Source organism: Terrapene carolina, unplaced genomic scaffold (genome assembly GCF_002925995.2).
Source record: "Terrapene carolina triunguis isolate 2854851 unplaced genomic scaffold, T_m_triunguis-2.0 Scaffold212, whole genome shotgun sequence".
NCBI classification, from domain to species: Eukaryota; Metazoa; Chordata; order Testudines; family Emydidae; genus Terrapene; species Terrapene triunguis.
The window spans coordinates 3,358,859-3,382,796 of NW_020664563.1; the positions used below are offsets into that span (position 1 = coordinate 3,358,859).

The following is a 23,938-nucleotide window of genomic DNA, read 5'->3' on the forward strand; positions in this document are numbered from 1 at the left end:
ATCGTAAACAAGAAGCGGGCAGCATTAACTCCTGCAAATGTAAACAAGGCTGACCAAGAAGTAGGGCTGAGTGGACTTGTAGGCTCTAAAGTTTTACATTGTTTTATTTTTGAATGCAGTTTTTTTCCTACATAATTCTACATTTGTAAGTTGAACTTTCATGATAAAGACATTGCACTACAGTACTTGTATTAGGTGAACTGAAAAATACTATTTTATTTTGTTTTTTTACAGTGCAAATATTTGTAATCAAAAATAATAATATAAAGTGAGCACCGTCAACTTTGTATTCAGTGTTGTAATTGAAATCAATATATTTGAAAATGTAGAAAACATCCAAAAATATTTAAATAAATGGCATTCTACTATTGTTTAACTGTGATTAATTTTTTTAATCGCTTGACAGCCCTACTAACCACCCAATGGTTCTCTCTCAAGAGCCAATCCTGCACCTCACAGGTGCTGACAGGCCTGGCAGAGTCTGGCTTGTTCTTCAGGGTGACAGAGTTGTGTACTGTCATCACCAGCAAGGCCAGGCAGTGTGACTGAGGTGCTGTCAGGATTAATACCCTGGGCTTCAACGTTTGGGTTTTGTTTTTAGTAACTACACGGCTGTTCCTGCTGAGAACTCTTGGCCTTCACTTCAGGGCCAAGTATCATCTATGGGAATTTCCTTTCTGAAGTGTCTGACACACTGAGACCCAGGGGTGGCAGGATACCCAGCAAAACTCCTTGTGGTTCACGTGTTCTGGAAAGGCTGGGCCCCGAGAGTTTGTGTGTTTCAATCAGTACGCAAGATCCGGTTTTATTATTAAGTAATAAAACTTATTTAAAATGGAGTCTGTACACATGGAAAAGCACCTTCTCACATAAGAATACAGTACACACAGAAGAACTATGTTACAAGAACAGCCAGGTTGCAAAGTCAAGCATTTGATCTGCCTGGGCATATGCATTATGATACAGTATTTAAATACATTATCACATAATTTTTCTACTGTGCCACATTCAGTGCACAGGATGGACTCTGCTAACAGAATGAGCAGCCACACAATGTTTTTTTCCTTGTTGTTCAATATATGCAGTAAATTAGCCCTGGGCCACACTATTCAAACCCTACTCTGAAAATACAATTATTAATTGCCTTGCGGGCTTTTCCATGGTGATCATCACTAATGTATGTGAAACACTCAGATACTATAATGAATTTATTTTCAAAATACCTTTGTGAAATGAGCAGTGCTATTATCTCCATTTTACAGACGGGGAACTGAGGCATCAAGAAACTAAGGTCAAGAGTATCCACAAATTTTAGGTCCCCAATTTGAGATGCCTAGGACCTGATTTTTCAGAGTACTTAGCATTATACATCACTTCATACATTCAAAGCACAGCTCTGCACTTCAAAGCACTTCTGCAAATCAGACCACAAAGCTCAAGTCAGGCACCAAGAAAATGAGGAACATAATTAGAGATCACGTCTTAAACAACTTGCCCAGCAACTCTGTGGCAGAGGCAAGGATAGAATCCAACTTTCCAGAGCAGCATTCAACTGCGCTAACCAAGCTCTCCTCCCCCAGCCTCATTCACCACACACCTTCAAACTTCTGCAACAACCGAGGCAGAGGCCCTATAGACAACAGCCTCCTTCATTACACAGGCCTGATTCATCCTGAGAGCACCATCCATCCTGTGTACTGATTGAGGCAGGGGTGATGCAGAAAAACAGTATGTGATCATGTAATTGGAGACTAAAAATGTATATTCACAGATGGGCCTGTGCAACCCTAAGCCAGTCCCCCTGAATTCAGGCATATCCTAAATTTTGAGAGTTTGAATTTGCAACCTGAATGTTCTTTTAATGTAGTGTGTTTGTGTGTAAGTAATTTCCTAGGTTTTTAAAAAGCAAAACTGGAAAAAGGAAGATCCATCATGTGGCATCCTATTGATATCGGCATGGGTCATCAGTAGGTTGGAACTTTAGAACCATCGAACAGACCTCTGCAACTTGAACAAATGACTAACAGTAATAAGTTGCCATCCTCTGGATCAGCTCTGAAAAGGTGGCCAAGTTAACGTTTCCCATCAAAGGGAAAAGATAAGAGCTTTATTTTTAAAAAGCAAGCACAGCATTTGCAGAATCCAAAGTTGCCAAGTGACTAACAACCAGAGAACTCTTTGTGTGCGCCTGTGGTTCTTGTTTTCCTCCTGTTCTAAAGCAGTTTTAAAGCAGGTTCCACTCCTGACTCTAGCAGAAGGGATTTTATGCAGCCTCCCAGTTACCCCCTTCTGTAAAACGTGGGGGATGACATTAGTCTAAGGTATCAAGTATCAGAGGGGTAGCCGTGTTAGTCTGGATCTGTAAAAGCAGCAAAGAGTGGCACCTTATAGACTAACAGACGGAGCATGAGATTTCGTGGGTGAGTACGACGAAGTGGATATTCACCCACGAAAGCTCATGCTCCAATACGTCTGTTAGTCTATAAGGTGCCACAGGATTCTTTGCTGCTAGTCTAAGGTAGGAGGCCTGGTTTGTGGTAAGGGCTATTGAGTGCCTAGAATTAACAGCAGTCAGTGGAAGAGCTGGACTAGACTGCATGGCCTCCTACCAGCTCTCAGCCAGGAGGCTGCTCCCCATGTGTGGCATTCCTTGTCATTGAGGAGCAGTCACTTATTCTCTCACAAGGGTACCCCAGAGCAGTAAGAAGAGAGAGCAGAGAAAGTAGCCCATCCCTCAGACCTAGCAGAAGGTGGTGATGGGGGAGCCTGGAAAAAAGAGCAGGAAATCCAAGGCCACCCCAGGAGCATCTGCGGAGAAGAGTGCTGGAGGATTTTGGAGATGGAGGAGAGGAAAGGGCAGGCCAGCCTGAGGCAGCTGCTCCAATTATACGGCTTTCTTCATTCTATTCATCCCCCATAGACTGCCTGGCTCCTAACGCTGCTCCCCGTCACCCCCAGGCCTGCCCTGTCTGCCCCCAACCCTCCTGCCTGCATCCATACTGGGCCACTTCCTCCTTCTCCCTCCACATTGCCTGGATACTAGAAGGAGAGCAAAGTAAGCACAGGAAAAAGCCTTCCTGCTGGGCCCAGTGCCTGGGCCCGCAACAGCCCCAGCAACCAGGAGCAGCAATTGAAGGGAAAGTTTTTCAGCCCTGCAGCACTACTGGATGCATGAGATCCAAGCTAGGTAACAGACTGCATGCAGGGGAGGAATAATGTCATATACCCCAACACAGGACATTCTGCATTTCTGCTGGAGGGAACGCTGCTTCTGCTGAGCAGGATGTTCTCTGTGCATTCTGGGGGTTGATGCATGCTCAGTATAGACAATTTTCAGAGATTTTAAGATGCCAGCCTTAAACTCCACTAAGCATATGGAAACTACCATTTTCAGAAGCTTATAACTTGCCCATATCCAACCGATTTCCACGGGAACAGAAAAATGTACCTCCCACTCCAATGCTAGCCCTGTCAAGTTTAAAATCCTTGCTCCAAAGCATGGAGGTGCTAGAGCTTCTCAAAACAGCTGTAAGAATTTAACATTGGCAAGACAACCTAATTTTCTCCAGTCTTGCTCTTGGAAGTGGCTGGACCATTTTTGCTGAAATGTAGTAAAATATTCAGCCTGAGGCAGAAACTCCATCACATGGAAAATTTCAACCCAAATGGTTTTTTAGCTTATAAGCACTGACTACGGGTGCCATTGCCAGAACTGCCTATAATTATTTCAGAGGAACATTTACATTAAGACTTGTTAAAACAAGTACATCAGAACTTGGTTTAATGCAAAAATCAGATGAGCACATTCACTTTGGACTTTGTTACTATGTTACCTGTAGTGAAAAAGTTAGTGCAAGTTCGGTTTCCACATGTCCGCTTGGTGGCAGCACAATTTCATGAGACCGTAGTATTCGCTTCGAGCCCTACACAGAAAGAAAACCTGGTCAGGTAAAGGTCTGAGTATCAGTCCAGGCTTATTCCTTTCACCCTTTGGGAACTGGCTAGTGCAACCTGGCTCATTGCCAAGGTTTGGACGTGATCAATAGGGGGCACTCTTGCAGACAGCAGGGTTTGTGGTGAAAAGATGATAGAACCTCAGTGTTTCAAACACCTCAGGAATGGAGATTGCTGATAACTCAAACGTTCGTAACTCTGAACAAAACATTATGGTTGTTCTTTGAAAAGTTTACAACTGAACATTGACTTAATACAGCTTTGAAACTTTACTATGCAGAAAAAAAAAATGCTCCTTTCCCTTTTTTATAGTAGTTTACATTTAACGTAGTACTGGATTTGCCTCCCCCCCCCGCCCAGTTGCTGCTTCCTGATTGTGTACTTCCAGTTCGAAATTAGGTGTGTGGTTGACTGGTCAGTTTGTAACTCTGGTGTTTGTAACACTGAGGTTCTACTTTATAGTGCTGCTGGATGGAAGCTAAAGGTAGTCCAGCTTGAAGCTAGTCATGCTCTGCTCCCTGACACCATCTACACCCTATCCCCCAGGCACCCTTTCCCTTGTGTTGCCTCCCCTGTTGCCAAACCCATTTCTACACCAGGCAGCACTAAGGGAAGCAGCAGCTTCTCCCAGCAGAGCAGGGACACAGAGGGGCTCTATGCTGAGCAGCAGACAGGCTGCAAGAGTGAAGTGGGATCCCTGTTCAGGGATGGAGGCCTATTCAAACAGCCATCATGGGTGCCAGTAAAGGGGAGATGAGGCCTCATCTGAAAGAAACGGAGGTAGCTGCAGGAATGGCTCATGTGCCACGTGGTGGGAGCGCCCTAGACTAGTACCATTTATTGAGGACATGGGAACTTCTCCTTAGGGATCTATGGCAAAGTGATTATAATAGTAGTGTATGGCAAACTTAAAACTAAGCTGTCACTTGAAATTTCTGGGGGTTTTCTTGGTCCTGCTGCCGGGCTGGGGGTCTCCATAGGGAAGCGCACAATCTGGGATCAGCAGCAGTGAGACTGCAGACAGTTCACAGTAAAGTGGAGGTGAGTTGTGTCTGTTTTCAGGAGCGCCCCACTTTGTTGCTCTGGCTTTGGGTTCTTACGTGTTACTCTTCTGAAATCTAAGGAAAATATTGTGCTACACTGCAGCCTTCCAGCAAGAATACGTTTTTAATCTAACTTGTCTCTGTTTATGCTGTGAACATAACAGTAACAGATTGACTATGCCCTCTTCCAACAAAGACCTACCCAGATGAAAAGCAAAGCACTTGGCCATTGGGGGATTTGGACATATTTGCAGTTAGTAATACAGTAGTAGCATACAGCAATATTTCTGCAGCATCAGCCCCAAATGTTCAAAAAGCATGTGATTCTTTTTAAAAATAATCTTATGATTTTTAAGCCAATAAATAGAGGGTTCTTTTTATCTGCCTGCTGGGTTTTGAGTCCTTAGGTCAGGTTTACCAGCTTCTCTGCAACCATTAAAGATATAAATTAACTTTTAAAATGAAAGCTGAGATTCTCTCCTAATCAAATGACTTTGGCGGCTGGGGCTTTAAGAGAAAACACCAAACACTAAGGCCTGGTCTACACTAACCCCCCAAGTCGAACTAAGGTACGCAACTTCAGCTACGTGAATAACGTAGCTGAAGTCGACATACCTTAGTTCGAACTTACCGCGGTTCAGACGCGGTCCACACGCGGCAGGCAGGCTCCCCCGTCGACGCCGCGGTACTCCTCTCGCTGAGCTGGAGTACCGCAGTCGACGGCGATCACTTCCTGGTTCGATTTATCGCGTCCAGACCAGACACGATAAATCGAACCCGGAACTTCGATTCCCAGCCGCCGAACTAGCGGCTGGGTATAGACGTACCCTAAGACTTGCAATAAGACTGGGAGAGCTGATGTGACTGATTTGGAGCAGCACTAATAATTTATGAATAGCGCATACTAACTGTATGACTATATTGGTGCAACTCTACAGGTGGCTTTCAGCAAAAATAAGCAGGAAGGAAAAAAAGAGTTCAAGTTAAGCTACACTCCAGCAAACACTTGAGGGCTGCTAAAGGACAGTGGCAGAGCTATTACCTCCAACGACTCTGGCTTGATTCCTGTTGAGCCTACAGAAGGGCCAAAGGCCAGGAACACAGAAGAACTATGCAGGGTTTAAAAGGGACCCTCAGAAGAGGGGACAGTTTTTCAGGGGAAACCAGACCAAGAGCTACTCAATAAGGGCTGTCTGAAGAAGGTAGGTTTGCCTGCAGTACTACCTGGGGACTGCAAGCCTTGAGGCAGGGGATGTGTGTGTGTAGACAGTTTTAAAATCCTCCCTGAATACTTTGTTTCTACCGTTAACAAATCATAGAATCATAGAATATCAGGGTTGGAAGGGACCTCAGGAGGTCATCTAGTCCAACCCCCTGCTCAAAGCAGGACCAATTCCCAACTAAATCATCCCAGCCAGGGATTTGTCAAGCCGGGCCTTAAAAACACTACTTGGGTTTTTAAGAAGGCTGTCTGGTCTCTGTATACAAATGGTCAGACTCCTGAAGGAAGAACTGCAGGTGTCTGAACTCAGTCAGACCTGTAGGTTATTGGTGGATGCCCAGGGGGTTGTATCCCAGGGCTTGGTCTAAGAATGGGAGAATTCGAAAATTCCACCCCAGGAGAAGTAAAAGCAAGACGCCTGACACCTGAGCGTGTGCACTCAGCTGAGAAAAGGGAGAGAGGGGCACCCAGCCCTGCAACCATGACCATTATCAACACAGATGTTGTCAGTGCCAGACCTCCTTCTAGTTGTGACAGTGTGGCTTTATTTGTTATGCCACGCAGAGGCTATATAATAAAGGACCAACACAGCTGCCTCCTGAATACACCACTGTATTCAAAGCAGACAAAAGGGACCCTAATGTCCGATAAAGTCTCGGGAAATGCTGTTGAATAACAAAGTCCAAAAGGGTCTCCCCAGGACGGGTACAGGCCTGGGAGGCGTTGGCAAAGATGGGCTAGTTAAGATGGAATTTTGTCATGTCCTTTGGAAGGAATCTAGGCTGATTGTAACACTGTATCTTTGCAATTCTCTTTATAAAAAAGTGGATTAAGTCACTAGACTGAAAGCTCATGCACTTGGCGAACCGATATCACTGACATCTGAAAATGGCCTCCATATCAGGAACTTGAGCTCATGTGCACCAAGTGACCCCAAAAGAGCTTTATCAGCACATCTGAATATTCAAATGTGTCAAAACCACAAACCTATTGACTGCATCTGGTGCTGCAGAGACACTGGTCCACCTTCAATTAGTTCATCATAGGACAAAATAAATGTGGATGGTAATCAGGTGACAGTACAAGGTCAGCTCAATGGCACCCACACACAAAGCAGTAGCTGTAGCCGCCACATCCCCTACAAAGGCCATCTGGAGATAATGCAAGGCCAGGTCAATGATGGATGAGAGGAAGGATGGTCCCGTGGTTACAATTCTAGCTTGGGACTTGAGAGTAGGGTTCCAGTCCCTGCTCTGCCACAGACTTCCTGTAGGACCTTGGGCAAGTCACTTAGTTGCTCCGTGCCTCAGTTTCCCATCTGTACAATGGGATAATAGCCCTGCCCTGCCTCATCAGGGGGTTGTGAGGTTAAACACATTAAAGATCGGGAGGTGCGCAGATGTTATAGTGACAGGGGCCAGAGAAGTACTCAAACTGTTTCCATCATGCCCTTTTTTCCCCATATACTTAATACTTTCCAGAAATTTACTACTTTTGCTGCTTTACTGTCTATACCACAGGGGTTTTTTTTTTTTTTTTTTTAACTTGAGAAAAACTCTCCCTACAGTGAAAACAGCTGCCTCTTCAGACCTGAAATTTGGCACGCCCATGGTGTTGTGTGTGTGTAGTTCACATGCTGCTCAGTCTCAGGAAGGGCGCATGTAAGTGACAGGACGATCATTTGGGAGCATGAGCGGTGGAACAGAGCTAAGTGATACAAGCCCCAGATGGGCTTGGAACCCCTCTCCACAAGCCCCTTCCTCACCCGTGAGAAGGGGCTCAATAAATCCCTTGGCTCCTGAAGGCAAGGGGGTACAGAGCCCCTTGCTCCTGCTCAGGATACCCATGTGGGGTAGGCACTGCAGGGCTCCCTCTCTGCCTTCCGCCAATATTCCCTCTAGCTGGTGCCTGAAATCCCCACAGCCCTGAACTGCCAGCTTCCTTCATCTCCCTGTTAGGGGCACAGAGGGGAACTGGTAGCTGTGGGGCTGTGAGGAGCACCAGGAAGCCCCTTCCCCTCCCCCCCACATCCCTCCCCACAGATACGCTCAGTTTTTGATAGGGAGGGTTAAGGTATGTGCGATTCCCACCTCCTCTTGGCGATATAACCTGAACTGTGCTGCATAGGAATGGCAAGCAGTGTGATTAGCTTCACTAACTCTATTTCCTGCTTTTCTAGCAGCTGTATGCGGTTTTTCCTCAGCCAACATTCTCATAAGGGGCACTGAAATCTGTTTCCTGATATCCTAGCATAGGGGTTCTGGGAACTGAACGCCCTCATTCTGGAAGGGTACGAGGAACACCGAACTAACAAAGCTGTTTGGATGCCTGTTCGTTAGAGAAGGGAGGGGATGAAGGAAATCTGTGATGGAAACATTTTTGGATTTAAAGAGGAAGTGGCAGAATCGGTACCCCAAATAGCAACAGACCTGCTAGGGCCTGCTGGAGATGAGGACTTGACAGCCTCAACATGGACAGATGAGGTTGTAGCAGTGTTTCTCACTGCTCTCAGAGTGGCAGTGACAGCTGGTTGAATCTGTAGCTCTGTATTTGAATATTCTGGGTCTTCTTGTAAGGTGAACCGTTCAAGTTTAAACTTTTGGGCTAACATGTTTTCTTTTGACACAACTACTAAGTTCTCTGCAGGGTTTCTGGCTGCAGCAGCAGATTTAATCAACTTCAGCTCAAGATTAATGAGGTTTTATGCCTGGGAATCGCCTTAGCTTTTAAACAAGGCTTAAGCACTGTTCAGTGACAGGAATCCCTGTACGTTGGGCTGAGCTTACAAGTAGACCAGGAATGGACCCCATTGGTCTCCTGCCTACATGCACACTGATGTATGTACACAGTATGTATAAAATCAATGCACTAATTTAGACACTTACAGGTCCATATAACACACTTACAATGCAAGTTCATACACTTTAAAATATACATTATTTTAAAGTCAAGTGATATCCATTCTCTTGCATTTTGCACCTCTTTGAAACCTATGAAAAGTCACTTTGCTGCCAGGACTACTGTAGCAGTGCAGTTGGTAAGTGATTCTGTAGTTATTACGAAGCAAAAAAGCACAAGGAAAATCCTTTGAAAGTGCAAAAGGGAGCACATTAACTCTTGCCCTTCTGTAGCTCCATTTGACTGGCCCTAAGCTATCTAGGAGGGGAAAAGCCTCTGTTCTGCCCTGAGACAAGATGTAGCATGTAAAATAGGTCAAGAGGTTGAGTTTTGATGAAGTTGGGAGAACGAGGGTTTGCAACAGAAACTCAGTTTCATAATATAAAGCTACGATTGGCCTTAATGATGGAAAGTCTAACTCACCCTGTGAAGATATACTTAAATAGACAGTGGAACTACACAAGAAAGGGAAAAATGTCAAGATCTTACTCACGTACCTAACACTGCACAGCTACCTAAACAGCGTATTGTATTAGTGGAATAGTAGGTGATCATCTCCTTGTACACATGCATTACAAAATGCAGCCTTAATTTTCATATTTCTTAACATTTCAGCACTTAACACTGCAGCTGTAGTGTTGCACTTACCGTTAAAGGTAGGCTAAGTATTAAATGCAAGTTACCTGCATTTTGACTGCAATGACCACAGAAATGAGCTCCTTATCCAATTCCTTTAAGACGACCAGTTTCTTTAAAGTCAAGGTACACAACCTGCAAGCAAGAACACAGGAGAAGCAGCTATGAGTTATGCCTGGAAAAGGAAAGGATATAAAGTCAGAGCACCCTGGAGGTACAGCATGCCCTTGGGATGAATTTCTTCCTTTTCCTTTTATGTATTGGAGAACAGAGTACAGACTACTGATCCACAAGCTAGGTTTAAAAACTACAAGTTCTTTAAGCCAGACAATCAATAGAATTTAGAGTGCACATTTTCAAGTGTGTTGGCTATTTCACTTTGCAACTCCTGGCCCATGAAGACCTACTTCTACCTGTTTGTCAACTGCTGTTTTCATGATTTCTTTTAAAAGTTAATAAGCAGTTCTGGCCACCCAAATGGAAAAACAGGGATTTAAGCTCTTCCCTCTGCCCCCTGCTGTTGGCATGCTAAGCAGATGAAAGTAGTGTCACACGCCACACATTGCTACGTTGCTTTGGTCAAAGCTGCTAAGAACATAAGAATGGCCATATTGGGTCAGACCAGTGGTCCATCTAACCCACTATCCTGTCTCTGACCATGGCCAGTGCCAGATGTTTTCAGAGGGAATTAACAGAACACGGCAACTTATGGAGTGATCCATCCCTGTTATTCAGTCCCAGCTTCTAGCAGTTAGAGGTTTAGGGACACCCAGAGCATGGGGTTGTGTCCCTGACCATCTTGGCTAATAGCCACTGATGGACCGATCCTCCATGAACTTCTCTACACTTGCAGCGTTTTTCTGCTGTAAGTTTCACTGGTGACAGGGAATCGGTGAAAGTAAAGCGCTGGTTTGTGCACTCAATTCCTCAGGCGTCAGAGAGTGTTTACATTAGCAGCACTTCCATCACAGATGAGAGCAGTGCTCTAGGACAGCTATCCCACAGTGCAGCTCTCTTCAGTTTGACGATGGGTCTTGTGGGAAGGGGGCTAAGGGGTGATCACAGGCATCCTGGGTCCCTGCACAGCCTCCTCCTCCCCAAACACTGATAAGCTCCAAAAAAAAACAGGAGTACTTGTGGCACCTTAGAGACTAACAAATTTATTAGAGCATAAGCTTTCGTGGGCTACAACCCACTTCTTCGGATGCACGAAAGCTTATGCTCTAATAAATTTGTTAGTCTCTAAGGTGCCACAAGTACTCCTGTTCTTTTTGCGGATACAGACTAACACGGCTGCTACTCTGAAACCTGATAAGCTCCAGTAGCTCAGCACGGCTCCAAGCAGGGGATCACTTGCTCCGTGGAGCAGGCATTGTCACCTGGCCAGATAAGTGAGCACTTGCCAATAAAACAGGAAGGGGAGTTTCAAAATTCCGGGGGCTTTACAGGGGGAGGGGTGGATGTCTGTTTACCTGGCATCAGAGCAGCAGAGCTGCTGGCTAGAGTGGTCACCTAGGCACTGTGGGATATCCTCCGGAGGCTAAAAGCTGTGTCAACAGGAAGAACGTGTCTTCACTTGCACATCACCGCAAAAGCATCACCGGTAAGAGCTGTACGCCTCTCATGGAGGTGGTTTTCTTTTTGTGGTGAAACTTCTGAGTTTCACTGCAAAAAGTCATTAACAAGTGTAGACGCTCCCATGGTTTTTGAGCAAAAAAGGGATTTTTTCTGCTTTAAAATGGCAAGTGTAGATATGCCCTAATTCTTTTTTGAACAGTGTTATACTTTTTGGCCTTCACAATGGTAACGAGTTCCTCAGGTTGAGTGCATGTTGTCTGAAGTACTTCCTTGTTTGTTTTAAACCTGCTGCCTATTAATTTGATCAGGTGACCCCCCATTCTTGTGTTATTTGATGTCATTAGTGATCCAATACCATTGTGCATTGAAATAATTCCTTGTATAAAGTACAGATGGAATTAGTGCAATACACAAATGTTAATATCAAGAAACAAGCATTAGTGTCTGGATTTTAATATTGGGCTGGCCAGAAAGAAGCCCATCCTCTCTGCATGCTCAGCGAAGATCCTGCTTTACTCAGCCATTTCTCAGACACCTCTTCCCAGCACAGCTCCTAGGTATGACTTTTCCTAGAAGCAGTGTATAAGGCTTACAACTCTACAATTTGGCTTGGTGTTCGGTGTGCATGGTTCCATCAGATCCTCTCTCTCTCTATGAGAAACAACAGGGACTCCAATCTCTTTGGAGTTACCCTCTTAACTCTCCACACTTGTATTGCCTATGCCCGATTTTTTTTTTATGGTCCTCGTCATCACAGATATTGCCATTCCTCAGCATGAGTTATGCCAGGCTGCAAGGAGATGCTCTGGTCTCACAAGAGATCAGATGTGAAAGGCCGCAATCTGAGCGGATTCTGCACCCACCCGTATTACTTTGCTCCAATTCAATACTGCCCATAGGTCAATGGTCCCCAAACTATGGGGCATGCCCCCCTCGGTTGGCCCAGGCCAGCCCCCATGGAGGGTGGGAGGGAGGGAGCACCACCCAGCCCTGGTCTACTCCAGATTACATTATAGGTAAGCGGGGGCATGACATAAAAAAAGTTTGGGGGAATTAATGGACACAAATCTGACATCAGGAATCATAATACTCAAAAACCAGTGGGAGAACACTTTAACCTGTCTGGCCATTCTATGACAGACCTGCGGGTGGCTATCTTAAAACAGAAAAACTTCAAAAACAGACTCCAAGGAGAGACTGCTGAGCTTGAATTGATATGCAAACTAGACACAATCAACTCAGGATTAAATAAAGACTGGGAATGGCTGAGCCATTACAAACATTGAATCTATCTCCCCTTGTAAGTATTTTCACACTTGCTTCTTATCAAACTGTCTGTACTGAGCCATCTTGATTATCACTTCAAAAGTTTTTTTTCTCTTACTTAATTGGCCTCTCAGAGTTGGTAAGACAACTCCCACCTGTTCATGCTCTGTATGTGTGTATATATATCTCCTCAATATATGTTTCACTCTATATGCATCCGAAGAAGTGGGTTGTAGCCCACGAAAGCTTATGCTCTAATAAATTTGTTAGTCTCTAAGGTGCCACAAGTACTCCTTTTCTTTTTGCGGATACAGACTAACACGGCTGCTACTCTGAAACCTGCCATACGTGAAAGGAGCCTAGTCAATTTCCTTTAAGAGACCCACTGATTAATGGAAAATCTTTTGGAACAAAAGAGGAGAGGACAATTTGGTGAGCAATTCACACCCCCCACCCCATGCCCTCGCACCATAACTATATACAAAGCTGCCCCCTACAGTGCATGCAGAAGCAGCAAGTGTGGAACTGACAAGCCTGCTCCATTTTATTCCTCTCTTGCTTGGCCATAGGGAAAATGAGTGCTGCTCTACATGAAGCACATTCCTGTGCTACTAGCAACACCTGGGAGTGAGAGGAGATCAACAGACAGTTGATCCAATCACCTCCTTCCCATGTGTGTCCTATCCTATACTCCCAGTAAGAGTGAAGGACCTTGTCTCTCATACATCTGTACATTGCACTTCCTGCCCCAGCAAGAGCAGGAAGTGAAACTGATCCATACTGTGTTGGTTTCATTCCCTGGCTGCTGCTCCTGCAAGCATTGCATGAACAGGGCCTGAAGGTCATTGAGTCCCCTGGTACTGCTGGTGGCCCTGTCATATAACCTTGGTCACAAACTCATCAAGCTGCATCTTCAAACTAGTTAGGTCATTTGCCCCAACAGCTTCTATTGGGATGCTGCTCCAGAACCTCTCTCCTCTGATGGTTAGAATTTGGCTTTGGAGCGGAGCCCGGAGCTGGAGCGCGGAGCAGTTCTGGAGCAGTGGAGCTGCAGGTTTTTACCTGGAGCTGAGCCGGAGCACAGCTCCAAAGCCCTAGAAACCTAATTTCCAACCTAAATTTACTTATGGCCACTATTCCATTTGTTCTTGTGCCAACATTGTCTAGCTTCCACAGCTCCTCTTCCTCCCTGGTGCTTATCACTTCAGCAGGACCAGCAGCACACACTCCGTGCTGGGAGCAGGGACACCTGCCAAAAGGGGCAAAGGGCCCCACATCAGACCAAACTGGAGACTGGCGAGGCAATTCACTCAGCCCCTAAGAGAGAGCAGATGTGAAAGAGCAAAGGCCCCTCTAGCAACCCCTCCTGCTGGCAGGGCTCCAGAGGGACCCATATGCATGTTCCATCATACGAGAGACGCAGAACATTGACACCCTCTTCCACCCAACCTCCCCCCACCCCCAACACCAACCATGGACAAAATCCCAGAAAACAAACGAACCTAAACAATTAAAATACAGAACTGTCGCATCTTACGTGGGGGTTAGGTTCTAAAGCCAGCATGTAAGGCGAAAATCGCATATAGTCAAAACCCCAGACCAGCAGCGAGCTGAGCTGGGCCGGCGGCCGGAACCCCAGATCCGCTCAGCCTGGGGTTCCGTCCGCCGGCTCCTGCCAGCCAGGGACACGGCCCCGCTCAGCTGCTGCCGACCCAGGGTTCCATCCATCAGACTGAGCGGGGCCGGCTGCCAGGACCCCGGCTTGCAAGGGGCCGGCGGCCGGAACCCCAGAACGGTGGTGGGCTAAGTGGCTCAGCCAGCTGACGGTCTGGAGTTCTGGCTGCAGGCTCCTGATAGCCGGGGTCCCGGCTTGCAAGGGGCTGGTGGCTGGAACCCCAGACTGGCGGCGGGCTAATCGGCTCAGCCAGGTGACAGTCTGGAGTTCCGGCCGCTGGTTCCTGCCAGCCGGAGGACACGGCCCCACTCAGTCCGCTGCCCGCCCGGGGTTCCGTCCATCGGGCTGAGCGGGGCCGGCAGCCGGGACCCCAGCTTGCAAGGAGCCGCCGGACAGAACTCCAGCTTGTCAGCTGGCTAAGCCGCTTAGCCCGCCGCCGGTCTGGGGTTCCAGCCACCAGCCCCTTGCAAGCTGGGACCCCGGCTGACAGGAGCCGACAGCCAGAACTCCAGACCGTCAGCTGGTTGAGCCGCTTAGCCCACCGCCGTTCTGGGGTTCCGGCCGCTGGCCCCTTGCCAGCCGGGGTCCTGGCCGCCGGCCCCGCTCAGCCTGATGGACGGAACCCCGGGCTGGCAGCGGGCTGAGCGGGGCCGTATCCCCCGGCTGGCAGGAGCCGGCAGACGGAACCCCAGACCGCGCATAGTTGCATTTGCGTAAGTTAAATGCATGTATGATGCAACTCCACTGTAAAATGAAAAGCTCTACTCCACATAGAGGTTTTACCCCCCAAATGATCCAGAGAACCACAAAATCCCCAAGGAACTGCATTACTATCTATTTTACACAGAAATGTGTGCAACACTGGGACAATTCATAGTACCTCTGGGTCTCAGTTTCCCCATGTGTACAACAGGGATAACAGCCCTGCCCTGCCCTACAGGGGTGTTGCGCGGATGAATACATTACAGATGGAGAGGTGCTCAGATACTACAGGAATGGGCAGCAATGTAGAACTCTGACAAACTCAGCTCCTCCTTGGCCAGTTGAAGAGAGAGGGAAAAAAGGGAGAATGGAGGCTCTCATACACAAAGTCCATCCACACAGAAAGGTGGAAGCTCAAACTGAGGGAAAGTGGGAAGGGAACAGCACAGAAAGGCAGAAACAGGGGGAGAGGAGAGTGAAGGCCAGTATGTTTGACTGCACATCTGGTTTTTACTGTGTGCCAGCACTTAGAAGTGATTCAGAGATAAATGTGTCCCCTACTCCAGATTGAGGGAGGGAAAGAGACCTCCATTCCTCACCCTGTCCCAAAAGAAATGTCAAGTGTCAAGCACATGCATGCTGCAGCATAGTCAGGGACGAGTTGTGATGCCATTTGTTTCTTTGTAATGCTGTAGCTGGAGAACACTCACACCCCCGCTTGCCAAAATCCACAGAGCTGTGGCTGGTCAGGTGATGAAAGCAGAGGTATAACAGGACAGGCATTGTCTCTGCTGACAGACCAAAACAATAGGCTCTTTTTGTCCATCATACCCAAAGCTCGAGAAGGGAAAAGGTACTTAAAGAAACAATTGTGCTCTCAGCACACACAGAAATATACAAGGGGCGTTCTGTTCTCCACTGACATTCTTTCAATTAGTCCTTTATAAGCTTTGATCAAACCCATGCAGCACTGCCGCCTGAGAAAGCCCCTTTTACAGTGATCAGGGAAACAAAAGCAGTTAAAAAAAAGACATGAGATACATCTGCTTTCTTTATCCATGATTGCCGGACAACTGGTACTAAAAGGCTCTTCACACCAACAACAATGAAGCATTTATATCCTCTAGCAGAGGAGGAGATTCAGAGAAATCCACAGTGTAAAAATCATTCATGCAGTCAGCGTGTTTATTATTGCAGGTCTAAATTGTCTAGCTTCTGTTACTCTACAAATCAAAACAGGAGATGGGAGGAGACTAATGCTTGCAAAAAACAAAAAAACCCCAACATATTTTAAAAAGGTTATTCCAAGGGTATATTGATTGCAGCCAAGGCCACATTTGGAGTAATGCACCAACAGTGAATTCAGTGGCTAAAACCAATGGGAGGCCTCCATATCCGGATGCATACATAGAACAGCACCAAGATTATCCAAAAAGGAGGCACAAAGGTATCACCCCCTTTGTGTTCCTGTCCACCTGCTTGGAATTTATGTGATAACTAAGTCTCGCAGATCAGCAATTGTCTGCTCTTAACATCTTTATTAACTAACTAGAAAATGTCGCAATGAACATGTTAAATTTCATGAGCAATACTAAACTGAGAAGAGTTACCACCACCAGGAAGGACAGAAATACAGTGACCTAGAGAGATTTGAAACAGAAAAATGATTTTCAGCTTGGAAAGATGCACTCAATATACATAGGGAAAAATAATCTAGTACACAGCTATCCAATAGGAAGGAGGAAACTTGGAATCAATTCTGCGAGAGACACCGAGGGCGATGACAGAAGTAGGCTGAATGACTTGTAAATATTTCAAAACTGCATATTGTGCATGTGCAACAGAACATTTTTAGTGCACTTGTTTCAGCATCCATCTGTAACTGAGTATGCAAATACATAGCTAGTTCAGTGCACACAGGTGGGTTCAAGACGTACAGTTAACCCACAAAAGCTTAGAACCCTCACTTTTGTATTCCTTGTTTTTTATCTCAACTGTGCAACCATGCAATTTTTGCATTTAATAGATACATAATTTTGATTATTCTTGCTCATTTCATTTATGCCAAGGTTGGGATTGAGACGGACTTCCGCTCTCAGCTTTTATTGGCAGGGACCTTTTGTGTTTGTTTTTTTTGCTTTTCTCAAGGCACTTAAATATCCATTGGGAGCACAGATGGGTGACACTCAGTTTCTGAATCTGAAATGGAACCTTGGGCCCTCCCTTAATCATAAGCCAGGTTTCCATTAAAGAATCGGAGGTTCTTGCCTAGATTCTGCATCAATTAGAGCTACAAACTACTACAGAATAAACATGTCCAATGAAAGTAAAAGGCTGTCTTTCTAAAGTAAAGATGTGATAGCCTGACACTAGCTTTAAACAGAAACCTGGTCTTCCCCAATTTCTTCAGCCCCACACTGAAGGTATAGAATCATAGAATTGTAAGGCTGGAAGGGACCTTGAGAGTTCTCCTAGTCCAGGGGTTCTCAACCTTTTTCTTTCTGAGGCCCCCTGCAACATGCTATAAAAACTCCTCGGCCCACCTTTCCCACAACTGTTTTTCTGTACCAGTAGAGTAAAAGCCAGGGCCAGCATTAGGGTGTAGCAAGCAGGGCAATGGCCTGGGGTCCAACACCAGAGGCAGCACAGCAAAGCTAAGTTGCTCAGGCTTCAGCTTCAACCCTGGGCAGCAGAGCTTCAGCTTGGGCTTCAGCTCAGGGGGCAGGGCTCAGGCTTCAACTTTCTGCCCTGGGGCCAGTTAGTCGAAAGCTGGCCCTGCACTCTGATTTATTTTGATGAATCCCCTGATACCTGCTCACGGCCCCCCAGGGAGCCCCAGACCCCTGGTTGGGGAACCACTGTCCTAGTCCATCCCCCAGTGGTGAGGCAGGATCAAGTATATCTAGATCATCCCTGACACGTGTTTGTCCAACCTGTTCTTATAAGCCTCCAACAATGGGGATTCCATAACCTCCCATGGTAACCTACTGCAGTACTTAACCACCCTTAGAGTTAATATCTAACTTGTATCTCCCTTGCTGAAGATTAAGTTGATTACTGCTTGTCCTACTGTCAGTGGACAGGGAGAACAATTGATTCACATGCTCTTTGTAACAGCCCTTAACATCTTTTTCAAGACTAAACAAAGAATCACAGAAATGTAGGACTGGAAGGGACCGTGATAGGTCATCTAGTCCAGCCCTCTGCACTGAGACAGGGCTAAATACAGTAACTCCTCACTTAACGTTGTAGTTATGTTCCTGAAAAATGCGACTTTAAGCGAAACGATGTTAAGCGAATCCAATTTCCTCATAAGAATTAATGTAAATGAGGGGGTTAGGTTCCAGGGAAATTTTTTTCACCAGACAAAAGACTATATATATATATATATATATACATATACACACACATATACACACACACACACACACACACACAATAAGTTTTAAACAAACAATTTAATACTGGTACACAGTGATGATGATTGTGAAGTTTGGTTGAGGTAGAGGAGTCAGACGATGGGATATTTCCCTTACTGCTAAATAATGAACTAGCAATTGGCTGAGCTGTCAAGGGTTAACTCTCTCACTCTACAAGGCAGCAGGAATGGAGGGAGTATGTGTGAGAGAGAGAGATGCGCATTTCCCCTTTAAGTACACTGCCTTGTTAATTAGATCAGCTTGCTGAGACAGCAGCTGCTGCAAACTCCCTCCATCCTGAGCCCTGGTGTGTCCCCCACTGCCCTATGGAAGATGGGGTAAGCGGGGTGCAGGAGCAGGGGGACACCTTGACAGCCCCCCTCTTCCCCCTGCACAGCAAGCAGGAGTCTCGGGGAGCAGCTCCAAGACAGAGGGCAGGAGCAGCACATGGCAGTGGGGGGAGGGACAGCTGAACTGCAGGCAGCTGCTGCACAGGGAACTTAGGGGAGCGGGGAGCTGATGGGGGGCTGCCGGGCCACCCTGGTTCCAAGCCCCCACCAGCTACCTGCAATGGGCTGCTCTTCCTGCAAGCAGTAGACAAAGCAGGCGACTGCCAAATGACGTTAGAAGGGAGCATTGCACAACTTTAAACAAGCATGTTCCCTAATTGATCAGCAACGAAACAACGTTAACCGGGACGACTTTAAGTGAGGAGTTAATATTTAGTCTGGATAATACAGTATCTAACATGCCCAGGTTTTTTTTAAACCTGTCTTCATAGATCAGGTTTTCTAAACCTTATTTTTTTGCTCTCCTCTAGATTCTCCCCAATTTATCCACATCTTTACTAAAGTGTGGCTCCCCAGACTGGAACAAATACACCAGCTGAGGCCTTACCAGCATCAAACAGAGCTGGACAGTTATCTTCCGTTTCTTACATACAATACTCTTGTTAATCCACCTCAGAATGATATTAGCCTTTTTGCAACTCCACTATAACTCCCACATCCTTTTCTGCAGTGCTACTGCCTCACCAGTTATTCCCCATTTTGAAGTTGTGCATTTGAGTTTTCCTTCCTAAGTGAAGTACTTTGTACTTGTCTTTACTGAATTTCATCTTGTTCACTTCAGACAGATTCTTCAATTTGAATTCTAATCCTGTCCTCCAAAGCGCTTGTAACCCCTTTCAGCTTGGTGTCACCTACAAATTTTATAAGCACATGTTCCATTCCGTTATCCAAGTCATTAATGAAAATATTGACTAGTATCAGACTCAAGAGAGACCCCTGTGTGACCCCACTAGATACATCCTCCAAGTTTGACAGCAAACCAGTGATAACTACTCTGAGTTTGGTTTTTCAACAAGCTGTGCACCCACCTTATAGTAATTTCATTTAGACCACTTTCCCCTAGTTTGCTTATGAGAATGTCATGTGGGTCTGTCTCAAATGCTTTACTAAAAATCGAGGTAAGTCATCTACCACTCCCCTGCCCCCAATACACTAGGCCAGTAATGCTGCCAAAGAAGAAAATTAAGTTGATTTGACATGATTTGTTCTTGACAAATCCATGCTGGCTATTACTTATCACTACTATACTCTGGTCTGTATCTTCCCACGAATTGAAGTTAAGATGATTGGTCTATAATTCTCCGGGTTCTCTGTGTTCTCCTTTTTAAAGAAAAGATAGGTTCTATGTTTGCCCTTCTCCAGGTTTCTGGGACCTCATCTGTACTCCATAAGTTCTCAAAGATAATTGCTAACAGTTCTGAGATTGCTTTATATAGTTAAGTACCCTAAGCCTAGGGTCAATTTCACCAGGCCCCATGGACTTGCTTACAATACTTTCACATGTTTTCCCTATTCTGGCTTGTGTTCCTTCCCTCTGGTTGCTAATATTAGATGCTTCAAGCATCCAAACAAAATTAATATTTTTAGAGAAGACTTAGGCTATGTCTTCACTAGCAGTGTTAAAGCACTGCCGCAGCGCTTTAACATGGCTGTGTAGTCGCAGCACTAGCGCTGGGAGAGAGGTCTCCCAGCACTGTAAAAAAACCTACCCCCTCGAGAGGAGTAGCTCCCAGCGCTGGTTCACTGTCTACACTGCCACTTTACAGTGCTGAAATTTGCAGCGCTCAGGGGTAAGCAAATTAGCCATTGAACACCTCAGCCTAGTGTCATCTATTTTCTCCTTCCCCATCCTTTGTCTTTCTCTTGTTCCTAATGTATTTATAGAACCTTTTATTATACGTCTCTTGCCAGGTGTAACTCAGTTTGTGCCTTCGCCTTTCTGATTTTGTCTCTACATGCTTTCCTTCCCGTTCTTTTGTACCTATCCTTAGCAATTAATCTGTGTTTCTGCTTTTTGCAGGATTCCTTTTTAATTTTCAGGTAATTAAAAAGCTCCTAATTGAGCCATATTGTCCTCTTACCATTCTTTCTATCTTTCCTTAGTGTTGGAATAGTTTGCTGTTGTGCCTTTAATACTGTCTCTTGAAAAAACTGCCAATTCTCCTGAACTCCTTTTTCCCCTCAGATTTTCTTGCCATAGAACCTCACCTCCTAGTTCTGAGTTTGTTAAAGTCTGCTTTTTTGAAGTCCATTGTCATTCTTCTGCAGTCCCTCCTTCCTTTTCTTTGGCTCATGAAGCCTATCATTTATGCTCCTTGTTGCCTTTCACCTTCAAGATTCACAACTAATTCCTCCCACTTAGATAGAATCAAGCATAGAATGCCTGCTCTCCGGTTATTTCTTTCCACCTTCTGGAACAAGAAGTTCTCTACGTCCAAATGAAATGGTGTAAACTAACAGCCTCGCTACACACGCCGTCTGCCTTTAGGATAGCAATTACCTGCTGGGAAAGTAACATTTTGGCAGTCAAGGTCTAAAACAACAACCAGTGTAACCAAAAAAGGCAGCAAATTGTTAATTAATTCGATAATTCTGTTTGTGTTCCTCGGGGTATAAAAAGCAGAAAAATATACCTCTAAGAATGAAATTGGCTCACTGAATTAAATGTTTGTTTCTCCATGGGGAGCACAGTAATTGCACTGAGACTTCACTCACACAGAGATCTTTGACCAACAGGAAGGAAACAAAATTAAAAATTAAAGACTTGCATTTTAATTAAACCCCATGAAACTCAAGAGTGTGGATGGAAGAACCAGCTGCTAGATCAAGTGAGCCAAACTCTAGACCAGGGGTAGGCAACCTATGGCACGCTTGCCGAAGGCGGCACGCAAGCTGATTTTCAGTGGCACTCACACTGCCCAGGTCCTGGTCCCAGTCCAGGGGGCTCTGCATTTTAAATTTAATTTTAAATTAAGCTTCTTAAACATTTTAAAAACCTTATTTATTTTACATACAACAATAGATTAGTTATATATTATAGACTTATAGAAAGAGACCTTCTAAAAACATTAAAATGTATTACTGGCACATGAAACCTTAAATTAGAGTGAATAAATGAAGACTTGGCACACTACTTCTGAAAGGTTGCCGACCCCTGCTCTAGACTGAGACTCTAATGCAGGGGTGGGCAAACTATGGCCCGTGGGCCAGATCTGGCCTGCCAGCCATTTTAAGCCGGCCCTCAAGCTCCTGCTGGGGAGTGGGGTCTGGGGCTTGCCCCGCTCTGGCACTCCAGCTGGGGCTCAGGGTTGGGGGCTGCTTCATGCGACTCCCGCAAATAGTGGCATGCTCCCCCCCCCACGATGGGAGCTGCGGGGCGGTGCCTGCGAATGGGGCGGTCTGCAGAGCCACCTGGCTGTGCCTCTGCATAGGAGCCAGAGAAGGGCCACGCCGCTGCTTCTGGGAGCCGCTTGAAGTAAGCGCTGCCCAGAGCCTGCACCTATGAGCCTCTCCCCACGCCCCAAACCCCCTGCACCAGCCCTGATCCCCCTCCCATCCTCCAAAGCTCTCGATCCCAGCCTGGAGCAACTTCCTGCACCCCAAACCCCTCATCCCGAGCCCCACCTTGGAGCCTGCACCCCAACCCGCTGCCCCAGCGCTGATCCCCCTCCTGCCCTCCGAACCTCTCAGTCCCAGTCCAGAGCACCCTCCTATACCCCAAACTCCTCATCCCCAACCCCACCCCAGAGCCCGCACCCTCACCCCAGACAGGAGCCCCCTCCTGGACCCTGAACTCCTCATTTCTGGCCCCACCCTGGAACCTGTACCCCCAACCAGAGCCCTCACCCCCTCCCACACCGCAACCCCAATTTTGTGAGCATTCATGGCCTGCCATACAATTTCTATTCCCAGATGTGGCTCTCGGACCAAAAAGTTTGCCCACTCCTACTCTAATGAATCAGATTCTCCCCGAGCAACAGAAACAGGACACCCTGTCCTGATACCCAGACCACATATTTAAAGGGAATCCTGACAGCCAAGAAGATCTTGCACTTCAGACCCTACAGAGGCAGGTTCCCTCTGCACGTATAGTCTCTTAGGACAAAAGTTACACACATCTGATCCTCTCAAGAAGTTACAAATTTCAACCAGTGGACATCCTGCTTTCAGGGAATCTGTGTTTCAACATGGACATTATTTGTACAAACTGTATTGGAGATGGTCAAATGAGAGGTGAACGTATCATACTGAGATTTTACTCACCACCCAAAACAAGCACTTTCTGTATACAAAGTATTACTTTGACACAATGAGACCTTTGTGCTTTCATACAGATTTGCATAAGTCTGCAGCTCCACCTCTGCTTTGCTTCTGTCACTCAGATAATTATATTAGGCACAGGCAGCAACTGCTACATTTAAAGATACAAAGCAATGTTCCATTATAACCCTATTTACACTTGACTTATGGAATGTATCACTTTTTGGCCTCACATATTCCACATAGTCTGTGTCCAAGGTGAAATTTTGTTTGAGAAAAATCCCTTGAGCCACTTAAGTGAGAAGAGGGGCAGGGACATTTTTACATAAAAAATAAAAATTGTTTTGCAAACAAGCCAACAGCTGAAGCGGGATTTGCATAGGAGTCTGAAGAAGCAGCATTTTTCTGAGGAAATGGATTTGACCAGGTTATGAATGTTTGAAAAAAATCATACAGCCTATATAGCAGAGTGCAAGTTTGTTAAGTATGCGCTTAAGGAACTAATTGCAGCACCTACATGTCAGCAGTTTAGTAGCATTTAATTCACTATTTCCGCAAAGACTCCTAACTGGGCTGGACCTTCCCAGTGTTTCAGGAAACCCAGGTATCAAGAAAGGGGGAGAAGTAGGAAAATAATCATCCTAATCTCACCAACACATTCCGTGGCCTAAGGCTTGGATTGGGAAGTCCTGAGCTTTTCCCACCTTTTCCACTGACTGGCCATGTTAGTTCTTTGCAATCAAATCTTACGGGAGTCCTTGGGTTGCCACGTGTCAGTCCCATTTACTGATAGGATTACTGAGGCAGATACAGGTTAAAGTTACAATGCAACAGATGGAATAAGCCCAGATTTCTGATGTGCTGTACCCATGTTTTAGGCCTCTCAGCAAGTTAGGAGTCTATGCTTAGATATACAATGGGGCTAATGGCCCACT

General features: G+C 45.9%; 1 protein-coding gene across 1 annotated transcript in view; it reads right to left on the bottom strand.

The window, feature by feature from the left end:
* The window catches only part of LOC113407548 (phosphofurin acidic cluster sorting protein 2-like), a 169,588-nt gene that overhangs the window by 90,992 nt on the left and 54,658 nt on the right, over positions 1 to 23,938 (bottom strand). The window contains exons 2-3 of the mRNA XM_026656180.2: positions 9,801 to 9,888; positions 3,834 to 3,923 (exon numbers count right to left, since the gene is read on the bottom strand). Coding sequence (XP_026511965.1) covers positions 3,834 to 3,923; positions 9,801 to 9,888 — 178 coding nt within the window. The remainder of the gene's footprint in view (positions 1 to 3,833; positions 3,924 to 9,800; positions 9,889 to 23,938) is intronic.